At 37.3% G+C, this 27,636-nt stretch overlaps 1 protein-coding gene and 1 long non-coding RNA gene across 9 annotated transcripts; one reads left to right on the top strand and one right to left on the bottom strand.

Moving 5' to 3' along the window:
* Positions 1–9,531, bottom strand: LOC307174494. The gene is made up of 3 exons (XR_013824000.1): positions 9,365–9,531; positions 5,136–5,231; positions 1–420 (listed from the first exon to the last, which is right to left on the bottom strand). It is a non-coding gene; the product is annotated as an uncharacterized lncRNA (long non-coding RNA).
* On the top strand, positions 8,683–27,636 carry alg13 (ALG13 UDP-N-acetylglucosaminyltransferase subunit). Of its 8 annotated transcripts, none has more exons than XM_079898299.1 (25): positions 8,683–8,763; positions 9,720–9,839; positions 10,053–10,136; positions 10,237–10,287; positions 10,450–10,496; positions 11,652–11,724; positions 13,394–13,475; positions 13,625–13,787; positions 14,972–15,041; positions 15,117–15,225; positions 16,910–16,974; positions 17,137–17,237; positions 17,315–17,430; positions 18,509–18,752; positions 19,073–19,186; positions 20,954–21,098; positions 21,461–21,605; positions 22,585–22,620; positions 22,718–22,776; positions 23,052–23,123; positions 23,211–23,394; positions 23,494–23,589; positions 23,681–23,721; positions 26,648–26,831; positions 26,943–27,636. In XM_079898299.1, the coding sequence occupies exons 2-25, from the start codon at positions 9,720–9,722 to the stop codon at positions 27,221–27,223; spliced, it is 2,682 nt and encodes an 893-aa protein (XP_079754425.1). In that variant the 5' UTR covers positions 8,683–8,763; the 3' UTR covers positions 27,224–27,636. The 8 variants fall into 8 exon arrangements, with proteins under 8 accessions (XP_079754425.1, XP_079754428.1, XP_079754430.1 ...); XM_079898304.1 differs by lacking the exon at positions 8,683–8,763 and having other exon boundaries at positions 9,637–9,839; positions 18,509–18,553; positions 18,656–18,752; positions 19,076–19,186; XM_079898303.1 differs by lacking the exon at positions 8,683–8,763 and having other exon boundaries at positions 9,637–9,839; positions 18,509–18,553; positions 18,656–18,752.

Genomic DNA, 27,636 nt, shown 5'->3' with positions numbered 1-27,636 from the left:
CAGCGCAAATAGTGATCGAACAAACGGCAGCATCACAACTACGCGATTTACAGAGGGACATTTTGATGAACTTTAGATGGAGATTAGCTGTAAGATCTAATGTTGTTTTTGTTAGTTGACTTTTTTCTTTATCATCAGACTAATTAAGATTTAGTGAGGTGCAGTGGAGATTAATAACCTAGAACAGGCCAGTAAAAACCCTTTCTGTGCTTTCGAGACAGTCAGCAGCACTGGCCCTTTGAAGTGCCTCTTTTTTTCCACACCGTTTTAACAAGACTCGGTAGGAAACTGTGCAGAGTTTAACTTTTTTCCTTTTTCTTTGAAGTAAGGTAGAAGTGAGCTCTGTCTGCTTGGCCGTAGAGGGGCTTCTGGGTAGAAGAGGATGTGTGCCACTGTTTACACTTCCTGAATACTCACTCGCTGTAAACAAAAGTAACAATAATGACCAAAACAATCACAAACCGTCACCATGGAAAGCACAACAGAAGACTTAATGACCCCAATGCAACAGTGCACATCGCAGCATGCGGAAAGTACCAGCACGTAAACACCGCAGATCCTTACATCAATCTAACTCGACTCATCATGCTTTTAAGTGAATAAGTTAATAGCACCCCCACAAAAAAAGCAATCTCTCGCACACCATGAAGAAAGTTAAGGAAGGAATGTGACAGCAACAAATGAGTGCAGACGTTAATTTTGCTCCCAAACCCTTTAACATCAGCAAAGGTCATTCATTAATAATGGGGCAGCGCTGGAGCTTTGGGGGCACATGCCTGTCCCGGCACCAGCGACGCATTAGACCACGGCTCAGCGCCCTGCTCCTTTGTCATTGCCGCTAATTATCCAACGTGCCTGTGTGCCGTCTGCGCAACCTTTGCGTTCAGAAGCACTCATTTATAGTGATACACAACCACTGTGATGTCACAGATGCTAACAGTCACACAATCAATTCTCATGATAAACTGCGTAAAAACGGTTTATGTATGCAAACTGACTTTGCATTTGGGGTCACGTCTTTAAAGGAGGTTCACAGAAATGGAATGGAACAAATAAACTGCCATCAAAAAAATTTAATGGAATAGTAATTTGCTTTAAATTTCAAGTCTGAGCGAAAACATTTAATTGCTCAAAACAGTTGGGCTGTGACATGTGTATAATGCATAGATTAACCATTTCAGTCATATTCAACTCTTGTCTAAATACCTTCGAAAAATAGTGGACAATCATTAATAAAATTAATTCATTAATAAAATATAAATGTGTGTCTTTAGCTACATGTCATATAAACAACTAAGGCAAGTAATCCCAACATAGTTGACGCAAGTGAATATACATTCACTTTTTATTAATGAATATAGTTATTAATAAATAATAATAAAAAAAACTGTAATTTAAGGGACATAATGACAAATTTTACCTCAGAAAATTCATGGAAAGATTGAGTTTAAATAAATTTTCTTTGAAATATTTTCTTATTTCATTTTATTAATGTCCGCAAACATTCTGTCAACTATGTTACCAACTAAACACCCCTTGAAAAGTAAAAAATGGTTCATCCTAAAACCATGTGACCAGCATCAAGTGATGTCTATTTGTTCTGTGGTGGATATTTAGTCCAGTCAACTGTTACTTGCGTCAACTACATGCTACTTTCATTGTCAACTGTTGGCATTACTTGCCTTGGTTGTTTATATGACATGGAGCTATTATTCATATGATGTGCAGCTAAAGACATGCATTTATATTTTATTAATGAATGTTGCTAAATTCTGTATGTTAAGCATTTTCATTTCATATTAGGGCCAATTATTGTATTGCATTTATGCTGCCTGCCACTAAAAAGACTGTTAACACCTTTTGCAATAACTGTTCCAAATTCATTATTGAAATTATCTCATCAATTTGGCACATCAATAACTTACTTCTTTAAAAGTAGTAGTTCTTTGAAATGGAACCAGAATCATTACAATTTCTTTACGATTCCCATCCATAAAAATTATTTGATAATATGATCTGAATGTGTTGCATGCAGTAAAAGGCTGTGACACAAACTACAGCTCGAAACTTGAAAAAGGGACTTGATACATACTCTGCCCTTATGAAATATTAACCTCTGGCTCTTCCAAATAAAGAGTTTTATATCTCCTTGTTTATTTTTCCATTCACTTTCTCCTTTCACTCTCAAAATCATTTGTAATACCCAGTCTCTCTACTCCAGTCCATTACAGTAAATTGGTGAACCTGGCAATCGTAAAGGCGAAAGTGGCCATGAGATCTGTTAAAAAATTCACCAGCCAGCACGACAAAAGTGTCTGTTCAGCAAAGAGTTGGGGACAGGATAAAAGCCGTATAAACACGTGTCAGAGCAGCACTCAGAGGAGGGGCCGACTGAATCCAAATGCCAATCATGAATTTGCTTTAAATAACTTATTTACACAGTGACAGAAAAGAGATGGCAAAGTGACCTGCAACCATAGTGATATTGTAAGGGGGGGGAACAGTAATGGATGAAGTGAGAGAAATATGAGACAACATTTTTGCAAAAAATGAAAAAGTAGGCCAAGTAAGAACTAGCCCCTCTATCTGTATTACTATAACGCTAAGTGTGTGTGCTGTGAATAATTGACAACTTTTAACATCTCAAATCATATTCAAATGAGTCATTTTCTGTCAATTTTATATTTATATAAAACTTAAAGACCATAATAAATGTAGAAGCCATTAATCTAAGGTAGAAAACATGACAAATACATTTTTTTACAGCTACTTCTGTATTTGATAGGCAATAATTGATCATAATAATTTTCAGGTGGCCTTCAGGTGACATGAAATACCCACAAGTCTATGCATTTTTGTAACTATACTAAAAAATAAAATAAAATAAAAACTTTATTGCTAATGAGTTTGAGGTATGGTTAGGTTTAGGAGTAAGCGTAGGGTTAGGACTATATAAGGGTTAGAGTAATTTGGGTTACAGTTAGGGGCAAAGTTTACAGTGTAACAATAAATGTTAATTAAATGCAAATACTTTAAGGGGCCGTTAACACAACACCGTATGTTAACAAAACACGTTTGAGTTTTGGCTGTTCAAATACACGACAGCAGCGTTGTAGGGGCCTGAAAATGCAATGTGTTTTGACACACTGTAAAAAAAATTAATTGTTGTTTTAATTAAAAGAATGTATTAAAATGTTAAGTTCAGTCAACTCACATATCCAAGTTGCCTAAACTTAAAATTAAGGCAGCAGGAATACTAACTTTTTTCAGTTAAAACAATTATATTATTTGCAGTGCAACGTTGTCGTCTATACACGAAAAAAATGTGATTCCGTTTTTAGTACATCGTTGGTACAATTGGTACATCGCAGTTAAGGCCACATTTAAAATGTGACCCAATTTTCTGATTCAGCTATAAGTTATAAGTATTGATTTGTTTTTATATATGGTTAGAAAGGAAATATGTCCTCGTAAAGGTCAAAACAACCCTGTTAAGCAATTAAGTTGAAAAAATTCAATGTAGGACACCTGGATATGAAATGTATTTGTTTCTGCAGCTTACAGTATTCCACCTTCCTCCTGTGCCATGCAGAGACGGACTGCAGCGATGTCAGGGCAGAAATGGATTGTTTGACCGATGGGTATGTACAGCGATTCTGAGAGCTTTCATTTGGCCCCCACTGGCTATCGTCTGGTTCAGGAGTGCATCTCTTGCTGTTTTTTTTTTTTTTTTCTCTTTCCCGCGTTCATTTGGTGAGGCTCCAGCAAACGCAGAGGTGTTTCAATATCACAGGCATAAGGCAGATTTGGAGCGTGTAAGCACAATGTGCTGTGAATCGAATTACGCTGGTGCTGTGCTACACGTTCTGTGGTCAGATTAGCATGGTGTTTGCAGAAGCCAGTGGATGTCACAAAGACTGTCTGTTATTACAGTGAAAGCAAATCAGCAAAGTGTCATTAAAAGCAATCCCATGAGCACCTAATGGGGGGAAAAGATACATCCGTAGTTTCTGGAGCACGAATGCAATTTAACAGCATGTCAAGGTGACCAAGCGCGCACTCGGTAGGGATTTTATTGCAGTATTAGAGTGTTGTAAGTGAGGCAACTTACTGTAGATAAAAGAGGAACACTAAACAAAGATGTGCGGCAATGTCAAGCGCTCAATGGTACCGTAGGGAAACTAGCTTAACTGCCTTTTAGAGAATTTGCATGTTTTACTAAATACCCATTGATAAATACATTTAAAACTCCCTCTGAGAAAATTGGCAATGTTTTACAGAATAAATAACAAGAATAGCTCACCACCAGGGGTTTAAAACCATAAAACTAGCAAAAGCAAGCATGGTTATAATGGAGGAAAGCTCATGTCTTTGGCCTAATTTTGATCTCAATAAAACAATCATTTTTCAATCCACTGCTTCTGAAAGCTATAAAAGTTTGTGATGCAACACATAAGACTGAATTAAAACCATTTAATTTAACTTTTCCAGAGCAAGAATATAAACGAGATTACAGAGAAGGGTCAGTGACGGATAAGCGCGTCTACATGTTGAATTCATATGGTTTGGAAAAACGTAATTATTTCACAGCTCTATATAAAGTTATTCAGCTTCATCCGCATACATAAAGTACACTCACGTAAGGTGAGTTTTTTTTTTACAATTATAAATATAATAATTATTGATTAATTAATTAATTAATTAATTAATTAATTAATAGCAAAGGTTTTAGGGAGTACCATCACATGATAGTTTACAACCTTGACTAACCTTGCCTTTTCATAAAAAGGTAAATGTATCTAAAAATGACTGGTCTTACTGACCATGACAGGTCTTCAGATTCATTGATATAATTTCCTGTTTTGTGTGTTTTGTTTCTTTCACATGACTTTGATATGTCAGACAAGTTTTCAAATATTATATAAGCTGTTTTGTTTAAAATAAAAAAATTAAATCCAATAACCATGACTGCATTTTTGTCCGAGATCAAATGTACAATTGTGTTATTTGTTATTGAAGAACCTATTCTGATGATGAATGTTGGGGCACAGATGCATTTATTTGACGTCAAAGCTTAAAGCTTTGCAGTAATACTGAAAATGGCATTGTTGTATGCTGATCACTTGAAGAATCACCTGATCTTTTGTGGTCCATCACAACCTCTTCCGGATCTCAGCTGGTGAACACAGGATGGGCCGGCACGATCTCATCATCAGAGAGCAGTACACAACCTGCCAATAAAGACAAGATGACATGAAAAAGTGGAAAGGAGATGCACTTTGTAATGGACAGCATTGAGATATGAAAGACTACGTGTGAGCCAAGCGTTCTTCCCTGGACCAATTTACATATTTTTACAGTGCAGCTTTTTTCCCTTTTTATAAAATGTGAATAGTTTATTCAAATAAAGGGGAGCTTTTAATGTCCACCTCTGACAAACGGCATTCAATAAAAGGAGCATACGCTCGTGTGGGGCGAGATGGGCCACTGCCAAATATTTTTGAAATGGCCTGTGCTGGAGCAATCTGAAGATTAAAAACATCTCTTGAATTACAATGACACATCACAAAATAAAATTAATGCAGTATTTTCATTATAAGGATTGAGTCCCAGAGTGTTTGACCATCCATTAGTTGAAGGGGGAAGGGACGACACCATGATACTACAATGATTCTGGTGTCAAAGGCCTTTTAGGCAAATATACAGCATCTCACTCCTTGTTCTCAGTGAAGAGAGGAATACAGAAGACTACAGATACACAGAGAATCAAAATAAATTATACTGCCAAAGAACATTACTATTAATAATAATAATAAACCCCAAAATAATTTACCCTATAAAAAAAGAAAAAAAAGAAAAAAAAAAATCACCTGACTGGGGAGTCCAGGTCTAGTTATACACGCTATTGAACATTTACACCATAAATAAATGGTGAGAAATGAATTCATATATTGGATGAAAATCTTTTCATCTGTTTTATCCTATAGGCTATGTGACTTGAGAAAATACAATTCGTCAAATGTCTGTCAATTTTTTTTTTTTACTTTTGTCTATGAGCTGTTGTGTATAAACTATTATTACAACAGAGAAAGACATTTAAACTATAGGTCAACTATATTTAGTTTACATGTCCCTTTCAGCTATTTCAAAAGGTAGCAATAATTTTTTTAAGAGTTAAAATAATTAATTTGTATATTTCTTTGCGTAGACATTAATCTAACTACTGAGAAAGGACGGTGTGACAGTAAACGTAAACGCAAATTACCAAGTGATTCAGACAAATGCCTTGCTTTTTAGCCTATCACTGTTTTTTTTTTTTTTTTCTATCGGGTATATAAGCATTATATTACAGATAAACGCGACACTAAAAGACGTAATATTAACCAAAAACTATGCATACTACTTGATAACATTTTTTTAACGTGACTGAGATCTCGTCTCTAATCACGAGCTTTGGCGCCACCGTGTGGATACTCTGAAGACCCGCACTTTAAAATGAGGTCAAAATAGTCGACGTGCAAAATTCATTTAGCCTACGTGTGAAATTCACGCACATCTTTTAAAAGACTATTACACTCACCTTTCATCTAAAACCAATCCATATAGGCTAAAGCCTATAGCCTAAACACGAAACTCGTTTAAACAGCTATTTTAACTTCACGTGTTTCCTGCACAGCATCAGCTTAACAAAAGACACGATAATAACAATGACTAAACTAACCAATAAGAGAAACTATCAAATGTGATTAAAGGTTCAGGAAAAGAACTCTGCTCTAAAAAATTTTTTTTTTTTTTTTTAAATTCTAAAAAAAAAAATTGGTTCTAGACAGTACTAGATTAGGGTCCTTCATCTTTTAACCATAGCAGAACCCTTTTTGGTGCTAAATAAAACCCTTTATCTTTAAAGAACCATGCCTTAAAATTGCTATAGGACCTTAATGGTGTTATAAATAACCTTTTGAATAACGGCTTATTTTCATTAATATTAGTATAGTTACTATATTATTAATATTAGCATTATACATTTTATTTTAATACTTTAAATTATATATTAATATCATTTTTAACCCTCTCATTATATCTTGTAAGCATAGTCTATTAGGGTCTTGCATAAAAAACAGCTACAGCATGTTGTGTCAGTTTTATTATTTTTATGTGAAAGTAGCAAAAATGAGTGCTCTAACAACAGTTAAAGGACAATTAACATTTAACATGAATAAATACATGAAGTAAAACCAACTAGAAACAGAAAAAAGTTGTCATGAAGACCACTTCCTAATGCAATATCTTCACAATCACTAAGGTGTCTATGAAGTCCATCATTTTGGTGTAATTGTGTGGCAGTTTCTCTCTGTAGATGATGAGGTAGTGGGACAGTGTGTCTCTTCCATTTGTTTATGTAAAAATAATTATGTTTATGAAGGCCAAAAGTAGCAAAAACGGACAGTATGTGAACCCTTTACAATGTTAAAAGGAAAAAGTGACATAAAAAGTGATGGGATTGCTTTAATGTTTTTTTTGTGACAGGGTATGTTTTTGCATAATAATAAATAAATAAAGATCTAACAATATGGATCATAAATTCAATATCTCTGTCACTCTCTGAGAAGAGGAGTGAAGTATCCTAAACTGAACAGAGCTGATCACATGTTCTATTATTGGTAGGAAACCTGATACAGTTTGAAATTAAAATGTATAGACATTTTAAGAAATTAATTTTCATTATTTACCTGTAGTGAGTGTGTTGAATGACAGTGTTGAGCTCCAGAAAAACAGTAACGAGGTGGCTTTAACGTTACAGATTTGAAAATCAAAAAGGCGGGAATAAAGAACCTAAAACGACTTTTTTTCCCCCAGTAGGCTGTTCTAAATAGAACAATAACTACGTGTAAAGAACCTTTAAATAACTATTTTTAATGTCATTATTTTACAAATAAAGACGATTGATTAAGTAAATAAATAAATAAATAAAATAGGCCTATTTTACCACAAAGGTCTTATAAATAGACCAATACCTTTTTCCCAAAACATAGGCTACCCTTTTTTTTTTTACAATATTTATACAGTAAAATTACAATAGCCTATATTGTCTTTTAAAACTCGATAGAATTTATTAAAGCGTGGCAAGTTAAATTACAGTTAACCAGTTGAGTAAGTAAAATAGGGTGAATACTACTTTGAACGATCTTTTTTGTTTAAATTAGGCTACTTACAGTTTTTACAGGATGTTTAGGTCACAAGGTCCAAATTTCATATCACGTTTATAGTGACCAAAATAATCACGGTTGTCAATATTATCACTGTAGCCAACTGCCTGGAACTGTAGCCTACTATTACACACACTAAAGCGAGTTTTTAAGTTGGTTTTATATTGAAAACCAACAAACAACGAATAAAATTAGCAGCACTATGATTTTTTTTGGTTTTCAAAATAACAACATTATCCTAACTACGACAGTTTACAATTTTTTTTTTTTTTTTTTAAGTTGGTTGGGTGACTTATGACAACGAATTAACTCTGACAGTAGATGGCGCTTGGAAAAGCAAAAAAATATATAGCTGTTTCCCTGGTAACAGCTGTACAATAGTTTATTATTACATTATGCATTAAACGGAGGGTAGGATGAAACGAAAATGGCATCAGAACTCTTCTGAAGACAGAAAAGTTTTCGGGAAAAAAAATAGGCTACATATAATTAATTAGTTCACAATTTCCCTTAGCACGTGTGAGACTCTTGCTAACTTTGCTGGACAGTATTTACCGTGAGTTCAAATTGCGGTAATCATATGGTCTTAAGGATAATTAAAATAAGAAACGATTTTATCATGGTTTATCGTCAAACCGGTAACAGTATGATTCTAGTCCATGTTTATCCTCTAGTCCATGTAAATCGCAAATGTATGGAAGCTTAATTGTTTTCGCCCTAGATAAACAATTAAATAAAGGCAATTCAAACTGTTTATCTTCCAATTCGTAGCCTACTTTTTAACTCGTAATTCTGACTTTTCCCTCAAAATTCTGAGGAAAAGGTCGCAGTTATTTTATTTGTATTTTTTCTATACTAATGAATAAAATAGGCTACGTTTGTTAGCAGTAAATTGGGCTTAGCCTAAGTTACTTATTTAGTCAAAATTGTGGTCGGTGTAGGTCATTTTTGTGAGTAAGATTGCTTCAATGATTAATTGCAGATAACCATAACTACACTGTAACCTTGTAACATTAGGCTACACAACAAGCCCACCCTTGTCTGTTAAGACATTATAAAAATAGCTAATATTTTTAAAGTCAACTTCATTCATTCATATTTTTTGTTGTGTTGTTTTGAATTGTATTTTAATTGAAACTGATGAGTAGAGCACCTACCTGTTGAATGCTGAGGGAGTATCACCAAACTCCATTGAAATTAAATAAACTGTATGAATTATAATAGTTTGGGGCCTAACAAGTATTAGTAGACATCCCCAGTGTAACAATGCTATTTAACTGTTTGCTAAAACCTCTGCGCTTCTGCTGTCATAGAAACCATCACTCCTGAATCTACCATCAAGGTTTTTTAAATCTAAAGTCGCGCCAAACCACAGTGATGCGCTGCAATCAGGCTTAATTTGCAGCACCTGTTTCATTCTCAAGCCGAAAGGAAACTTTCGACCTTCACTGTGTTTTCGTTAAGCCGTGAAGCTCTGTATATGTATTGTTTTTTATTTATGATTTCTTGAAGATGCAGAAACCCTTGAAGAAATATTTTGTAAACATGGACGAGTATCTGGCCAGCATCGGGCTCTACCGAAAAATGATGGCGAGAGACGCGTCCTGTCTGTTTCGAGCTGTTTCTGAGCAGGTAATTTCATAAATATACCTTAAAAGAAGCATTTTTTGTGTCATAGTCAAAGGTTGTGAACGTATGAATTCTTGAAAACCGTGTATGCTGTAGCATAGCTGTTAAAATTAGTAGCTGAATGACATTTTTATGACTTCACCTCTTCACTTGTCCGTATTTTTTTTTTTTTTTTGACAATATGCTGCTGAACTGATGTTTTTATTTTGTCATAAGCTTTACTACTCCCAGAATTACCATCAAAGAATAAGAAAACAGTGTGCCAACTTCATGAGGGCAAACAGATGTAACTTTGAACCTGTGAGTGAATTCAGACTACATCAACAAAACCTTAGTACAAACTGTCATTCAATTTAAACATTTATAACATGTTGTCTTATTGTGTTACCATGTGTTTCAGTTTGTTCAAGGATCTTTTGAGAAGTATTTGGAACGCTTGGAAGACCCCACGGTTTGCATTCAGGGTCTTTCCATCTTCACAAAATATTAACATTGCATATTATGTGTTTTATTGTTGTAGTTTAATGATTGGGCAGGTGTTCACTGTGTCAAAAACCAAAATAACTGACATATGATTGTAATGTACTGTCTTGTAATATCCCAAATTTCACAGGAAACCACAGGACAAGTGGAAATAAAAGCACTGTCTTTAGTGTACAGGTATTTGCATCTAATTTTTCTTAATCCAGAGCCTTTTTTGTGAAACACTACTTTATTCTCTTTAACTGTTTTCTAAAGAAATGGTTCACCCAAAAAGGTAAAGGGTCATTACTCACTTTCATGTCATTTCAAACCCAGTATTTGTCTTCTGTGGAGCATAAAAGGTAAATTTCTGAAGGATATTCTGGCTGCTCTCTTTGATATGCTAATAGGTCATTAAAGTAGTCTATAAGTCATGTGATGAGTTTTGTGTGGTGAACAGGCCAACATTTTTTAAAGCTACACTGTGTAGGATTTTCTCCCATCTAGTGGTGAAATTGTTTGACTACCAACTGAATATTACTTTCTAGCCTCTCCCATTCCAAGGGCGTTTTAACTCATACGGTGGCCGTATTATTTCAAATCTGCCGGCAGTCGTGAGTAATCTCCCCCTCGCATTCGTCACGGTGCCACTGAGTGTAAAAACGCGAAAGGCGAAGCTTGAATTTCCAGGTATGTCCCTCTTTGGCTAATGTATTTTCAAGATGGAGGCGCAACATGGCTGCCGCCATTCGAGCGACTCGCTCGTATGTATTCTAAATGGCAGATTCTACGCTTACGAGAATACTTGATTAGTTGGTAGAAGTAATTGCACATTAATGAGCACATATCATTTTGAAAGAACAAAGTGTTTTTTTGCTAAGAATCAACTTAAATTACACAGTGTAGCTTTAAAACTGTTAATCTTCCCATCCACCAAAGAGCAATGGACTACAAAAAGTACATCATTACCTAAAGTCAGTTGCACTACAATTTTCAGTGAATAATGATTTGTGTTTTGGTTTGTTCCTCACACAAAGCTACCATATGATTTTAGAAGATGTGGAATAAAGTTATCAAGTTGTGTGGACCGCTTTTAAGAGAAGGGTATTTTGAAGCTTTACAGTCCTAGTCCTCAGTCACTCTCTTTATATTAAAAAGAGGATGTTCTCAAATTCACTTTTGGTGTTCCATGGAAGAAAAAACATAAAATAGCCCTGAAGTAAAAATGAGGTAAACTATTCGTGTTTTGTGATGCATCTGAATTATATCCTTTTGAATCAATTCAAATGTAATTTCATTTAAAATATGTGATTTTTGGGCCCAAATTCTCATATGAGTGGTTTTCGGGCACAGGCGGTGCTTTGTCATTTACAGGTATCCAGGTAAGCCGCCAACTGAGATTGCAGAGGAAGACAATTTGCCTAAGGTGAGGAATGTTAACTCTCTCTGTTCACATTTAAAGTTTAGTTCTAATTCAGTTTCACTAATCTGGCCATGAACCACCTACTTGACCATGAACCAACTATAGTTACTGTGTCACGGAAAGCAGCATGCACTGTTAAAGGGATACTTCACCGATTAACATTAAGCTTTGTATCAGTAGAAACCCGGTAGTATTTTCGAATGACCGTGCTTCCCTCCCTCATGTCCCCCTGAGACGAGAGATTTCCGTATTGTGTGTCTGGAAAAAAAACCTCAGATGACACAACAATCGTCATTTTGTGTCATCGGAGGCTTTTTTGGCCAGAGGCTAGAGACTACAGCCAGTAGTAGGAGCTCGTTCTGCATGTTTTCAACCCACCCATATGGGGTGGGACCTCATGATAAAACGGTGTCTTTTTTAGTTTCGAGTCAACTAGTAGCCTAGTTGTATCATTTCTTCCGATACTGCCCTCTGTAACCGGTAGGCGTGGCTTGGGAGTGGCCTCATAGGGCAGCGAAGCAAGTGCATTCTGGGAGTTGTTGTCTTTCATCCACATGAGCCAAAAATAAATTTTCTGTCTTTTCTCAGTCTAGAAGGCACCAACTTCTGAAATAATTTCACATTTCTACTACATAAATGATCCAATTTAAATACACATTCATCTTTCCAGTGGTGAAATGTCCCTTTAAGTTTGTGGATATTTTTCTTTTTTACTGTTATTTGAACATTTATGAAAGATTTGATGTCATGAACGTAAGCAACAAGTTTTTCCATTGAAGCTCTCATTGTACCCGGATGGGAAGATGGACCCCTGACTCCAGAAGTTACATAGTGACCATCCAGTGACGGATGATTCTATTGGAATCCAACAGCACTAGTTATTTTAGTATATAATGGCCTGGTTTAACAGACAGGGCTTAGACTAAAGCCCAATTTATACTTCTGCGTCGAATTCCTGCCGTGGCTACGTCGTAGGCTGTGTGTAGCACGCACACCCTTCTTCGTACCCTGACGTGCACCTCTCCAAAAATGTACCAACGCGTCAATTCTGTGTGGACGCAAGCCCTGTGATTGGTCTGCTAGAACCCCTCCCTCTGGTTTCAAATGCTCCCTCTGCATGTGTAATTGCGCATCAACGCGGACAACGACGTGGAATTATAAATGAAAACCATTGTCTACAGCGTAGAGGCTCCGGCTTAGGTCCGACGCAGAAGTATAAATCAGCTTTAAGCCAGTGTTAGGCCTTAGTTCAATTAGGACATTTAAGTAGTTTTTTTAATTTTAGAAAAAAACATTACTGGTGTGCATCTTGAGACAAAACAATGTCAGTGACTTGCATTAAGATACATCAGTGCAAGTTGCTTTCAGTTAAAACGGCTGAAACATGCATTGTAGTCTGGGTCTAGCTTAAGCCTTGTCTGTGAAACTGGGGGAATATGCATCACTGGGTGGGATGTTTGAGGCTGAGATCAAATTTTGGTTGGCAGCATTTACGCAGATTCTGTTCTGCTTCCCTCCACCAGTTGGTCTTCCTTTGAAATGTGAAGAAATAAGATGACAAATTTAGTTTTTTCTTTGCTTAAGCATTGCTTTGTTGATAAAGTGCTGCGTAATTTCTGCAGCATTTATTATGGTTCCCAGCACATTTATCATCTTGAATTCCACCCCACAGATTTTGCTGTGTTGCTCAAACAATGGCCACTATGACATTGTTTACCCCAAGAACTATCCAATGGATGCTGCACTATGTCAGGGTGAGTTAGCAGTTCATCAACACAAGATTCCTTGTGTGATACATAATGAACAATCACAAATGGTGAACATTTTGTTATGGATTGTTGGATTGGATTGTAATTTTACCACAGGTGTGGAATGTTGTATGTGGCGTTTTAATTTTTTTCAGCCTTGTTGTATGAACTGTTATACTCTCGTGTTCTGGGAGTTGAGGAAGAAGAGCTGCAGGTGGCGCTGGAGGGATTCAAAGGAGGGGGCCGACGATACAGAAACAGCCAGTCTATGTGCAGTGATGACGCTGGCTACGACACCCCAGAAGACCGGCCTCAGAGGTCTTCTCTTGTTTCCTGACTCTTTCGTGGCACACTTTAAGGCGGTCTCCTGTCTTCCTTCATCTTTCTCTATGTCTGTGTTCAAAATCGCCCCCTATACCCTATTTAGGGCATTATTTGAGGGAACAGCCATTTGTAGTGGTGTCTGAAACCATAGTGGATTTGATTGAGTGCACTCATTTAATCCAATAATGCACCGCAATAACAAGTGTATAACAGTTGTACACTCAACTGCTAGAGAATACCCATAATGCACTGAGAGTCACGCTGAATGAATTCCTGCGTCCCGCAGCTGAATCATCCGTCCACCCATTTTCAAACCGCACATTTCCAATGTGGCTACAGCGTAATATCTTACAGATATAAATTCACTTTTAATTCATTATTAAATTGTTTAATGCATAGTTTCCATGACTAAATCTTTTCATTACTAGACCTGCCAGTTTAAGTTTTAAATGATCATTAAATGGCAAGCACAAACTATGCAAAAGCTGCAGCCCTTCTGGTGCACTCGGTGTCTTAATTCGCTCACTTATTTTCATTCACTCCCTCAAGTGGCCTAATGTAGGGTCTAGGGGGTGATTTTGAAAACAGCCTCTCATTTTCTTGCTGATTATCTCACAAATACAAAGTGGTTTCATTATGGGAAAATGTTGACCGCTCACATGCCTTGCAAGTATAGATTGTAAAGAAATAGTACACCTAAAAATTTAAATTCTGTAATTTATCCATGTGATGTTCAGAAACACAAAAAGGAGATGTTTAGTAAAATGTCTGAGCTGCTCTTTACTATAAAATGGAAGTGACTGGGGATGACAAGCTCATTTTAAGATTATTTTAAATTGTCATGTTTCACAGTATTACTGTTTTCACTGTATTATTGATCAAATAAATCCAGCCTTTATATATCACCAACCCCAAAACTTTGAATGGTAGTGTACTTTCAAAAAGAGTAGCTTGACAGTAGAGTTGCTTAAGTTACAGCTAGTAGCAAGTAGCTTCTCCAACACTGCTGGTCACTATGCCGGAAATTTTATAGAAAAGAGCAGGGTAAACGTTCTTTAACATTCCCACAAGAAAACCATAGGAGTTTTAAACAACATGAAAATGCACTATTCTGGATTTTTTTTATAGATGGAAAAATGCCAGTTTATGTACTTTGCATGACTTTTGATTTGTTTCAGAGAAGAATGGGAGTCGAGTGGTCACTGCCGCTCAGAAGACAAATCCAGAGCTGGAGCTGAGGACCAGAAGGTGGCTTAGACCATAATTTAAAAGATTAAGATGTTAAACTTTCATCAGTTTTTGACATGCACTCTTTTGTTCCAGGCCACAGAAGGTTCAGGAAAACTGGTTCTGCCGTACAAGGTACTAAAGGCCTTGGAGCCAGAACTGTACCGCAACGTAGAGTTTGACGTGTGGCAAGACAGCCGCAAAGGTCGGTTTACTTTAGTTCAATTTTAAGAGCATTAATGATTCTTACACTAAATTAATACTGATTCCCATGTTAAACCATTCAATAGAAAGCACTGCTGATGTAAAAAAAAAAAATCATAGTAATGTTTTACTGAATGTAACTCATGATTTTTTTTCTTGGTGGGGGATGGATTGTGCTAAATGGGCTTCATGAACATATAAATTACCAGAATGACTTTACCAGTAAATGCACAAATGTGCTGTTCACACAAGCAACGGCGTTCCGGCTTTTTACTGGTAAGACACCATTCAGATCCAAAATACTGGTAAATTCTGTGATTTCAGTCATCGGAAGTGATCTTTAAACGCTGTGCCGTTGTCTTCATCCGCCCGCATGAGAAGTGCTTTAGTTTCACTATCTGTTCAATTTGACAATTTTTTGATGTCTCAGTGAAAGGCATTAAAGTTGGGATCAGAAGTTTTTGAAAAAACTGTCAGACCGACTACTAAAACACACTTGTAACCAATCAGCAGTAAGGGGCGTGTCTAGCAATGATGGGGAGGAGAGAGCGCTCAGTGCACACAGCACAGACATTAGCCAAACGACTACAGAAAGAGATGGCAGATAAAAAAAAAAGAGGAAAATGTCTGCGCCTGCGGAACTTAAAATTAAAAAGAAGGCTTACAATCAGGCAAGAGGTAGAACTTGTGTTTATATCGGAGAAGCTTGAGAGAACTCAAGGAGCTGAAAGGCTTAACATCAGACGCCGAGTTTGCTTTATTTCTTCTTGATAGGTGAGTAACATTGTTTAGCTTTGTTTCACAAAACTAAAATATGCTGGCCATTGCTTGAATATGCTCGATTCAGCTATGAAAAAGACATAAGCCTGGCACGTTTAAACCTCAAGCGTCGGCTTCCAAAGCGTGTCTAAAAAGTAAGATAATATACTCCTAATGTTTGTTTCCTTTGGTTCCTCATTTAGTGATTGATATAACCCCCTAATCTTTTTATAGTTGTAATATATTTGTTATTATGACTCTCGTGCTATCAAGTTGATCATGATAACTTTGTGGGTGTTGAGCATCATCTACCTCATGAAACGGAGCTGAACCATTGACGTGTTAAAATACACATTACTACTAAAACGCATTCGACATGGATTACCATAGTAACACATTGCTTTCACTTGCCCTCGGCCGGCAGGTACAGCAGATTACCAGTCGTTGCCTGGGTTACGGTCGCGTACATAAGTGTGGGGTGGAGCTATCAAATTAGGGGTGAGATCATTTTGGGGTTGGGGCGTGTTTGTTTTACGTCAGCACGTTTTGACTTTGTACGTTACAATACCGGTAATCTTCATTCCACGTTCACACAGAGCACATTAGTAATATTACAACTTCCCTTACTGGTAATTTGCTGGAACCAATTTACTGGTATTTTTCAGAAGGTCCTGTAACACATGATCTCTTGCCTGTAATTTACCAGTAAAGACTGTATGTTTGAAAGGGGCGGATGTTTTATGATTCACCCCAAATATCCTTGAGAATATGACCACATGCAAACTAAACGTATAATTTTTTAGCAGAACAGGTGGTTTGACCAAGCTAATTGATGCCATCTCTAACATGTACATCTTCCCTTTTTTTCTTTTTTTAAATATGTGCAGTTTTATTGTGATGTGCTTTGTGATAATCCTGTGTTATAGAGCTACAGAAGACTGATTACATGGTGTTTGCTGGCAGACAGTACTTTTTAGGAGATAAGTGTCAGGTGGGACAAAACTTTAATCAAGGTTAAGTGTTAACATTATTGCAAATTACCAGTTTTCTTTTGTCACACCTTATTTGATAAAACAAACCCCTGTTATGCATTTTTCAATAAGAATTAATTTCCACACAGCCCCCCATCATACTCATGTTTTTTTCCCCCCAGGTTCGCTTGGATCCAAAAGGGAAGTACTACAATGCTTTCATTCAAGAAGTAGGGAGTCACACCACTGCAGTGACTGTGTTCATTGAGGAGCTTGCAGAAAAGTAAGCTATGTTCACCTGTGCTTTCTCACAGGCAAATGTCCCTGAGAATCTCTAAATATCTTCTTGAACTCCTCTAGGCACCTGGTTTCCTTGAGTAATCTGAAGCCAGTGAACCCTGTGCCAGCCTGGAACATCACACCAAGCAGAAAGGGAAACTCCTACAACCATCCAGAGCAGTACACTGGAGAACTAGGTCTGTCTCTTTCCAACTTCATTTGTGTTGGGATGTACACTCCTTGAGTTTTATCATTTAGTTGATTTCTTATTTTGAGTATTTGATCGTATTAGATATGTATAAAATTGTCCATTTACAGAACTTTCCAAAGATGTAAACATTTATGTGAATATGCAATGATAGTGTTAATTCTTAATGAACTGCATAAAATAATTATACTTTTTGAAATTTGACACTTATTTTATTTATATATTATATATCAGACAAAATGGCCAAATATTGGCTTGACATATACTGTGTATGTATAGGTGTATTACTGAGTTATCAGAAGGACACATGAACAGATCATGCCAAGTTACATATACAGTAGTCAACATTTGAAGTGGATCAAAACCTTTCATCAAAGTTATACATGAATTTTGAACAATACCCGTTCTTGTCTTAGGACAATTTTGAACTTTTTTTGGTCCACTTTAAATGTTGACTACTGTATTTATATAGTGTTTTTCACAATTTACATGTTCAAAGCAGCTTACTGAAAATTGTTAGTTTATAATATCTTAATGTCTTCACGACTTAGCTCTAATCTACTAAATGAGACTGTGCGTTAATAGTATACATTTTGCGACAATTCAAGCAGTTGAGATTTTCTATATAGTATCGTTCTTCGTGAGTGTTTTGCAAGTATGCGAATACAACTTTATATATTGAGCTGTGCAGTAATAGTTTACATTTTTTGTGCTGACATAATCATACAGCTGAGATTTGCTATATAGAGTGTAATTGTTCGCGTGAGTACAGTATGTACGCATGTAAAGTTGGATGTACTAAATATAAACAACTTTTACTATATCGCTGGGCAATAATATAGTTTACATTTAAGCAGTTGCTATACAGTACACCCCGATTAACGCAAGTATAATGTATGTATCTGGGTAAGGTTGGATTTACTTATAGTAGTTGCATATTTTGTTGTTAATTATTAAATTGTTATCTGATGATTTGAGAATTGAGAGTGTTCAATTTATAATGATTTGGTGTAGTGACAACAATCATGTTATGAAAGAGTTTTTATTTTATTTTTTTCTCTTTAAAGACCCCGAGCTGCGTGGACGCCGAAGGTTCTTCAAGAAGCCTCGTGGTAAGGAGATGTTGATGGCAGTATCTTTCAGTCGTCCTCAGCCTGGCTTACCTCCCCGTCTGCAGCCTGGGCCAGGAAACATTCATCCTGTCCGTTCTCCAGGGGTGCACTGTCCCGCTCCACCTCCTCCAGGCCTGGCTTATGAACACTACCGACCTCATCCTTCGCCTAGACCACCGCGTGGGTACGGACCACCCAGGTTAGACACTATTCTTTATGGTTCTTTGTTTATTGTTGTATCTTCTAACCAAGTCCTGTTCCTGGAGATCTAACTGGAGTTCTGATCCAACCCTGATCAGACACGCCTGTCTATAATTATCAAGTTGTTCTGAAAATCTTAATTAGTTGGTTCAGTTATGTTTGGTCACGACTGGAGCTGAACTTTTTAGGACGGTAGATCTCCAAGAATAGGATTGGGCACCCCTGTTTTAACCATATATGTATATCATAAGTCCTACCCTTACTCATTGCATGAATCTGTTGTTTGTGGTTCTTTTGCCACACATCTGTTTTTGTCAGAAGTTCGGGCCGATTCCTGAACAGACACCATCTTATTGGACCAGACATGGCCTATTATCCCAGTCCTAGCAAGCGCTGCTACCAGAGTTTTGATAACTACTCTTTCAGGTCACGGTAGGAAAGAATTCACTTTAACATAGTGCTATAAATGAGACACTACAACTACAGTTTCTCTTCAATATAATCTATCAATCTATTGTGTAACTGCATGGATGTTTTTTTTTTTTTTAAGTTTCCCCAAAAAATGGGTTCTTAAAATTATGATGTGTTTACATGCATTACATGTTAAAATATGAATTTTGGGGAATTTTTTTCCTTTTTTTTTTTTTACCTTTTTAGTTTACCTCACAACCTGCCAAAACCACATTTGACAGCTTGTTGCATAGAAAATAGCAATTAAAGGAACACTCCACCGTTTTTTCATATTAAACTGTTATTCCCTTTAACTAAGACGAGTTGATGCATACCTCTCTCGTCTCTTTGACTCGGCGCAGTAAAAAGTCACGTTGGTTCTAATGACAGAAGGGAGAGGGAGAGGGGGAGAGGATTTTTCAGGAGTGATGATATTACTGTGCCGAGTCGAAGTGCTCCCAAGTGCTATTCCGCCATACATTATAGTTATCCTTTTTACCCGCTTAGAAAAGCGCCACGTTTTATTTTGTGTCACCATACTTGGTCGTAACTGTATTTAAATAGGGAAAACATGGAGGTGTTTGGCTGCTTCTAACTTCATCTCTGTTTGGACCCTAATGAATGAACTGGGCTAAGCTAAGTGCTATCAAAGTGTCGCCACGCGCCAGAGCGATTGAGTGCACGCACTGAGACTAGAGACGTATGTATCAACTCGTCTTAGTTAAGGGAATAACATAGTTTAATATGAAAAAAACTGTGGAGTGTTCCTTTAAGACAATTTCAAAATTATTTTCTTCCAGCTTTTTCCTTTTTTAAATCAATTGATTTCTCGGAAAAGCAATGAAGTATGAGTGATTGCTTAATCCAGCAGAGTTTAGCTCTGCAGGAAAGTGGCCCTCCAGGAGCAGAATTGGACACCCCTGGCATAATCGAATGCTGGTTCTCAAAGCTTAGGCAGCTGTTGCCTGACTTGTTGCCTCGCTACCCAATAAACCAATGACTTCTCAGGCAGCATTTGTTTTCAGAGATACCCCCTAAAACTGATTTTGTACTGCTTTTGAGTCAGCATAACAGTCTGATGGTCTGCAACAAAACAGAAAGAGCATTAGTGATAACCAACCAAATATTTAATTATCAAAATACTTAATTCTTTAAGAATTAAGAAATGAAGATTGAGAAATGAAGTCAAAAGTTGAAAAAATTGGGCAAAACATGCATTTATACACAAACTAACCACCATATGCAACTTTCAGACAGTATTTTTTTCTTCAGCTCAACTGTCACAGACCCACAAGCATAGGAGAGTGGTATATCATTGGCAGCTTAGGATACATCTATGCTGCCTCAAAAAATTGCTTCGATGAAGGTATCTCAGTGGATAGGATGTGACACAATCTTCCTAACTTCAGATTCTGCCTGTGGAGGCAGCATTTTTCAGGTTTCGGAGACGGGCGAAGAAATTTGTTTTATTGGACAAATTTGTATGTGAAAGATGCATTAATATTTTTGGTCCATTGTCCCAAAGGGCGAGATTAAGTTTTAAAAGTCAGACCAAAATTGTATTTATTTTTAACTTGTCAGTACACTTTATTGAACAGACTCAATTTGTCATTTTTGTTTTTGTAAAATTGTCTGTTAACTCGATGGCATAATTTTCAATATTGCAAGATATTTCAGTTTAGTTTTTTTGCTCCGAAAACATCTTTAATTCAACTGCTAGCAAAGTGAGTTAAAAATGTGTATGTATAGAAGGAGTCGAAGGCAGATGCACTCTCTGAATAAAGAGTGTCTGAGTTGTGTTCCTGAGCCAGGAGAGGACACCCAAGACATGGAGGGAAGTATCACCTTCTATGAGATTGAGGAGACTGATGAGAGTGCCTTCTCCCCAATACCGGTGAGACACTGTTCTACTTTAGTAACAGTTGAGATTTTAAGACCATTCACACCTATAACAACAACCATATTAGCGTCCATACCAGTGCACCATAACATTGTTTATCATAAACGCACTCTGCTGATTTAAATGCTTGAGCTTTTTAAAGTTGAGTTATTGGCTGTTAATGCTTTTATCATTCATCAGCTAGAAAAGGAATCCAATGATTTAGTTCCTCTGCCATTTATTGTTATAGTTGTGTGGGTTTCACTATTCTTTTAGAATTAGAATGATCATTAAAACTTTATAGTTATTGTCCTTGGTGTGAATGGGCCTTGATGCTAAGATCAGTATTCTGTCTGTCTCTCTGTGTGTATCTGAAGGGTCAAGCAGTGTCCAGCCCCATGGTTCCAGGGGCCACTGCTTACTGGGTGCCAAGAGTTCCCAGTCCAATCCCTCCTTCAGGTAAACAGACCATGACATCATCAGAGGAGGACCCTGATGAGAGGAGTACTGCTGGTGACCAAGGTACAGCCAAAACCTTGCCAGTGTAGAGTCGCTGCATATGAGTGTGGTTTGGTTCTGAATACCTCATGGCTCTGTCAAAACTCACTGACAACTACCCACATGGTCAGTTTTTCCTTCCATCTTTTTTTTGTCTCCTTAGGAGCTTAGGGTACATTCAAAATAAGAGTGTAGGGAGGCAGAGTGAGTTTGTAACAACGTCTTTTTATGAAATCCCAAAAACTTCTACAGTGGTGAGCTAACTTTTTCGAGTGCTGTTAGTGTCTCGCTTTCGCTCCGACATTAAATTTTGTGCGACAATAGTAGCTAAACAATGCTCTTTCATATGATGGATGGCAACCTAATAGATTGTAGTGTCAGTCAGTACAGACACTGGATTATTTACTAGGGGTGTGACGATACACTTGGATCATGAGACGATACACAATAAGAAACAATATTTAAAAAAATTTAAGAAACAGTATTTTAACTATCTTCAATGACAAAATATGACATAGAAATTAGTGTCTTATTCAACAGAAAGTCACAAAATGCAAAACAATGAAGGTGCATTTTACTTATCATTTAACTAATCTATCACTAATGATTATTTTGTAATTGGTAAATTATTTTGCCACCTCAGTTAAAGTCCATGAATAAAAAATGCTCTCATATATGGGATATACTCGTCAGATTAGATCCTCTAAATCTAAATTCATGCCTGCATTTGATGTTGTCACATACATTTGGTACACACTGTTGATAGTGATTTTTACATTTAAACCAACAATAATTCAGGAGAAGATTCTTTACTACTGAAGCTTTCTTTTGTGTGGAAGCGCACAAGTTTTTACTGGCTACAGTTTGAAACAGCCTTTGCCTTGGAGTTATGTCTATGATGCTCAAAAGTGCTCTCTTGGTTGGCAGCTCACTAGGCTTTAACACAGCCCATATGTTGTGTTATGATGAATGATTGTTCATTTGAACTGTTTGTCTTGACTAGGTGAATACTCTGAGGAGTACATCTACTCTGCCGCAGGTTAGTTCATTAACGGCTTAGAAAAATTTCAGCATTATGCTCTTGTCATTATATCCTGTGTGCTTTGATATTAAAACATCATGTTTCTTTATTGCAGAGGCAGGATATCAGAATCCATCAGTGTATGCAGCAGCAGCAGAGTCTACCACCAATCTGGTACAGTCTTCTAGACTTCTTCATTTGTCAAAGATGTCCACCAAAATGCTAATACTGTGGCTGACATGAGTTCCAATGAATGGGAGAACATGGAGTAGATGTGCTCAAAATCTCTCCTAAACCAACCTGTATTTTTCCCTTCGTTTGAGAATATAGAAAATGGAACTGTCATTAGATTGTTTCTGTGCAAAAAAATGTGCTCTCTTATAATTCTTAAAATTAGAGTTTTAATGGGAGATTTTGCTGATCTGATTGAGTTTTAATGTGTCTTGCAGACCATTCAAGAAGGAAGTTCTCGTGCCGGGTCGCCACAAGAGGGTGTCGCCACCTACAGTTACTCACAACAGGCATGCATTGTTCATGATTTTCATAATAAAATTGTTACACATTTGTGTTCATCCTCTTCGGGTGGGACATGTGCTGAATCTTTTCAGGTGGTTGTGAAGTCATCTGTCCTCTCCTCTTCTCAACAAATCAACTCTGCCCCAGCTGCAATCTTCACTTCAAACTCTTCCTCTTCATCCACTGGGAGCTCCCAGACCCCCCCAAACCCCCTGCAGCCCAACAGCATCCTGACCCCGGGACAGCCTCCACCCCAGAATGTTCTGGGCAGGCCTGGTATACACCTCTGAGTTTCTGTATTTTATAACAGAGGAGTAAAGTTAGAAAATGTTAGCCGATATAATGAATCAAGACACTCTTCCTCTGTATTTCCAGCAGTTCCGTGGTTTGTGAATGAGCTGGGAGAGCCAGTCGCCTTGGCACCTCCTCCACCCTACTCGTATGACCCCAATGGCAGTGACCTTCCAAGAGGTCAGAGGGAACCACCTCATTTTTTAATTATATCTTGCATATGGTTTTTTTTTTACCTTTTTTTTTTTTTTTTTTGTCTTTTTCTCCCTAGATTGCAAAGTGCTTCAGTACTACTACAATTTGGGGGTACAGGTGAGTGGGTTTTTTGCTTTTTATCGCCACATTGTCAACTCTAGAGAACTGTAGCTTATGTAATGTCCCACACTTATAAATGAGGCAAGGTTTATGTGTGTTATGCTTAAAATGAAAAACACATGGCATATTGTGGCTTTTATAAAACAAGCAGCATGATAAAAGGCTAACTATGAAAGTCAACCATTTAGTAACTATTAAATAGTTAATTCTTATGAGCACACACAAAAAAACAAAAATTGTCATCTGAGGCCACAATATAATTCAAATGAAATTGAAGAACAAACTGGTTTAACAATTTCTCAGGCCAAATGTTGTCAACCTGTATGACTGACTGACTTCTGTGGAACACAAAAGAAAAACATCTCAGGTTACATATGTAACCTGGTTCCCTGAGAGGGGAAAGAGATGCTGCGGACGTTGACTCTGTGTGAACTCCCCTGCGTGAGCCGGTGTCTGAAGCATGTCTAAACATGCCAATCTGATTGGCCTAAAGTATGGAAGTCATGACACAACGATGCTGTGTCATGACGTTGACATTATGGAAACTTAATTCCAGCATCGCCACACCTAAGGCAAGAGCCTGCCCACATGGCTGTGTACAGACTCTTGTTGAGTGCAGACTAGACTTGGACTAACCCTGAAGGACATGGGATCCTTGTGTTGAAACCGTGTCTAAGCTATAAAACCTGATGAAGGTATGCGGAGAAGACCAGCCTGCCACAGCAGAAACGTCTTGTAAGGGTACAACCCTTGAAGATGCTTCACTTCCTAGTGGAGTAGGCCTTAACTCCTAGAGACGAAGCAGCAACTCAGGCCTCATAGCATCTGAAATCCAATGCAGTATCCTTTGACTGCATTACCTCGTTATTGTAACTTGGTACACAGTTACAATAACTTTAAACATTTTCATGCAAGCTTGATGGTTTAGGCCCTGTTTACACGCTTGCGGGTGAAAACGTAAAAATATTTTATCAGATGTGCCTTTTGTTTAGACGGCGACTGTTTTTGGGGCTTAAAACAAAAAAAAGTGAAACCACCCTCCATAGTGGAAATCTTAAAAACGCTCCACCATCGCGTTCCCATCTAATGGGTAAAAACGCAAAAGTCTGCTAGACAGTGAAGGTTGTACGCAGGCGCGCGGACTTGGTGTTGCTGTGTGGCAGTGCTTCACATTGCCACCTAGCCGCCTGGAGTGCATACTACATCGAATTTCTCACACTTTTGCGTCACCATATGCACGCAGATTTCCCCCCCATAACGCTCGTCTAAACGCACAATAAAAAGTGATAACCCAACGCCACTTTTGCGTTTTCTCTTCAGGTCGTTTCCATGTAAACATAGCCTTAGTCAGCAGCAGAGTTCTCATTAACTGCTGGGTTTTGAAAGGTTGCAAAATGCTTGATTTTTATTCAATTTTTTCAAGATTTGAAATGTGCTTGAATTTTGAATATCCTTAAATGTTGGGGTTTTTTTTGTTTTTTTTAAACGTCTTGTGTGATTTTAAAAAAGAAAGACAAAACGAAAAATAACCTTTAAAGATCAAGTCGTGGATAATTTTTGCACAATTCAACTAGGGACAGAGTTGTTTGATACCGTATCAATGACAGCAGGCTTGAAGTATAAAATGTCTGTGTCAAGGAGCAAAAAACCCAAAGTTAAAACACTGCATAATTTACAAAAATGATATTTATGTTTGCGCTAATCCGTTCTCACCATCCACCCTATAGGTAGCCTGGCTGAAACATATTGTAGTAATCATTTACATTTATTAATAAAATGTTCTGCTGTCATTTCATTAAATTACTTTTAATTAAACAAAAATAGCCAAAGATTAAAATAATAGCGATAGCATTTGTTTTACTGCAGATAATGCAATAACGGGTACAGTTCATTTTCATATTAGAAAGTGTATGGGTTCAGTTTCAGTAAAATGTATGTGTATATGCCGCTTAAATATGGACCAGACATATGCTGTTTTCGGCAACAGTCTCTTTTCTTCTCTCTCACACAAAATGGATTCAATATTCCTCAAAATAAATAAAAATGCTCAAAGGGAAACAAATTAAATTGAATTTTATTCTGACTTAATCTTTGCAACTGACCTTCGACGATTTAACCAAATATAACCATACAAGTCATCACAAATGACTTTACTTAAATGTTACGTCTATTTCATTTTTATTGCTAAAATTAGAGTGTTGAACTTTATCCTACGTTCATTTGTTTTGATATCCGGAAAGGCAGCAAAGCTGAAAGTTCATGTTGCACCCTCTACTGTATGCATGTGAATTTGCGTTTCTTTTAGCTTGAATCAATTCAGTTTCAGAATTTGTTTTATATACATGTATATGTTATTTCCTCTTTTGGAAAGTAAAAGCTAAAATGTATGGTTTTCTACTGCTGTTGGACCAAGTGGAAATAAACTTTGCTATGGTCTTGCAGTAGCTATCCTACTATAGTTTACTTCAGAGCGGTTTTTGCATACAATGTAATTATTCATTATATCTAATTATTCATTTACTATTGTGCACACCCTTGAATGGCTGACACTGCTTGAAAGTGCTGGAAAAGTGCTTGAATTTCACTCTTAAATCTGTACAAACACTAACTAAAACTATTAAAATGAATTGAAAGCTGGAATTTTAAAGGTCGCCTTGAATGGTTTTGGCAAGTTGAAACATTAAAATTTAAACTGGAAATTAATTAATTAAACCTAAATAGTAAAGGCTAGAAGAAACTAATAAAAACAAAAATCAGATCTCAAAGTTACAAAAAGTTAAACTAAAATTGAAATAAAGGTAATTCAAAATATTAAAATCTATATTAGTATAGAAATAACACTAAGTGACACTGGTCAGCAGAAACCGAATAATGTGACTTGTACTTTAAATGTGACAAACCAGTGTTTTTGTATTTCTTCCAGTGGTATCAGCAGAGTTACTGGCACTCTATGGTGCAAATGCAGCAGGTGTATCAGCAGCCGGCCGCAGACGCTCAGTTCCAGCCGTACTCGAGCGCCGTTCCTACCGCTGACCACACGGTTCCACAGACCTACCCTGATCCTGTCCGCACGTGCCCCCATCCACAAGGAGACGTGCCCAGCAACGGTCAGCGTCCCTCTATCGTTACCACCACAAACCTCCACACTCTCTGCTTTGAGCTTGTCAGTCTACTCTTTTCTACACTGTACACTCACACCCATGCCCTCCTCTCCTCAGGCTCCTCTCTGGCTATGGAAAGCCCTCCCACGGTGGTCCCCGGCACGGTGTTCTACCCCCTGGTGCAGGAGCAGTGCGCCCAGCCGCCCCTTCACCCCAGCTATGAGCCCTACGTGCCCGTGCTTTCCACAACATATCACTACCTCACGCCCTGGACTCACGGTGCTGGCCCGCATCCCCGCATCCACCATGCCACATACTGCCCCTCTTCCTCTCACTCCCCCGTCAACTACATCACCCAGACCCACCCCACCCATATGCCACACTCACAGTTTGTCTAAGTATCGTTTACCAGCAGAAATGTTCTCGCTTATGTTGTTCATTTGTTAGTTCTGTATTGTTTTCACAGACGAATGGTTATTCAGGGATCCTGCAGTGTTACTCGGTACATGAATAGAAAGGCAGGACAGAGTAGATGTGCTTTTACCATCCTGCACGTTCTCTCCCAAATTAACATCATTTCACCGATTTAATAAGCATATATTGGATTCCCCCATTCAATTATTTGTGGATTTTAAAAAGTGACTCGATTCTAAATGTAATTAGAATTCACTTCTCATTTGTTTTTACAAATGTTTGCACGCTTCCAGAATGTAGTCGTTTAGCAACACACCAGGAGTTCAATCCTTAGGAAACCATTGTCTGTTTTTTCTATGTAAAAAAAATTAATAAAAATAAATCACTTATTGTAGCT

This window comes from Squalius cephalus (genome assembly GCF_949319135.1).
Source record: "Squalius cephalus genome assembly, chromosome: 17".
NCBI lineage: Eukaryota > Metazoa > Chordata > Actinopteri > Cypriniformes > Leuciscidae > Squalius > Squalius cephalus.
This window is presented reverse-complemented; position numbering and strand designations above follow the sequence as displayed.

Excerpts from the sequence above, each read along its gene's own strand:
- alg13 (XM_079898299.1), top strand. The coding sequence starts at position 9,720 with ATGCAGAAACCCTTGAAGAAATATTTTGTAAACATGGACGAGTATCTG. Across the intron at positions 10,137-10,236 it reads ACAGATGTAACTTTGAACCT|TTTGTTCAAGGATCTTTTGA; the intron begins GTGAGTGAATTC and ends CATGTGTTTCAG. Across the intron at positions 23,722-26,647 it reads ACTACAATTTGGGGGTACAG|TGGTATCAGCAGAGTTACTG; the intron begins GTGAGTGGGTTT and ends TATTTCTTCCAG.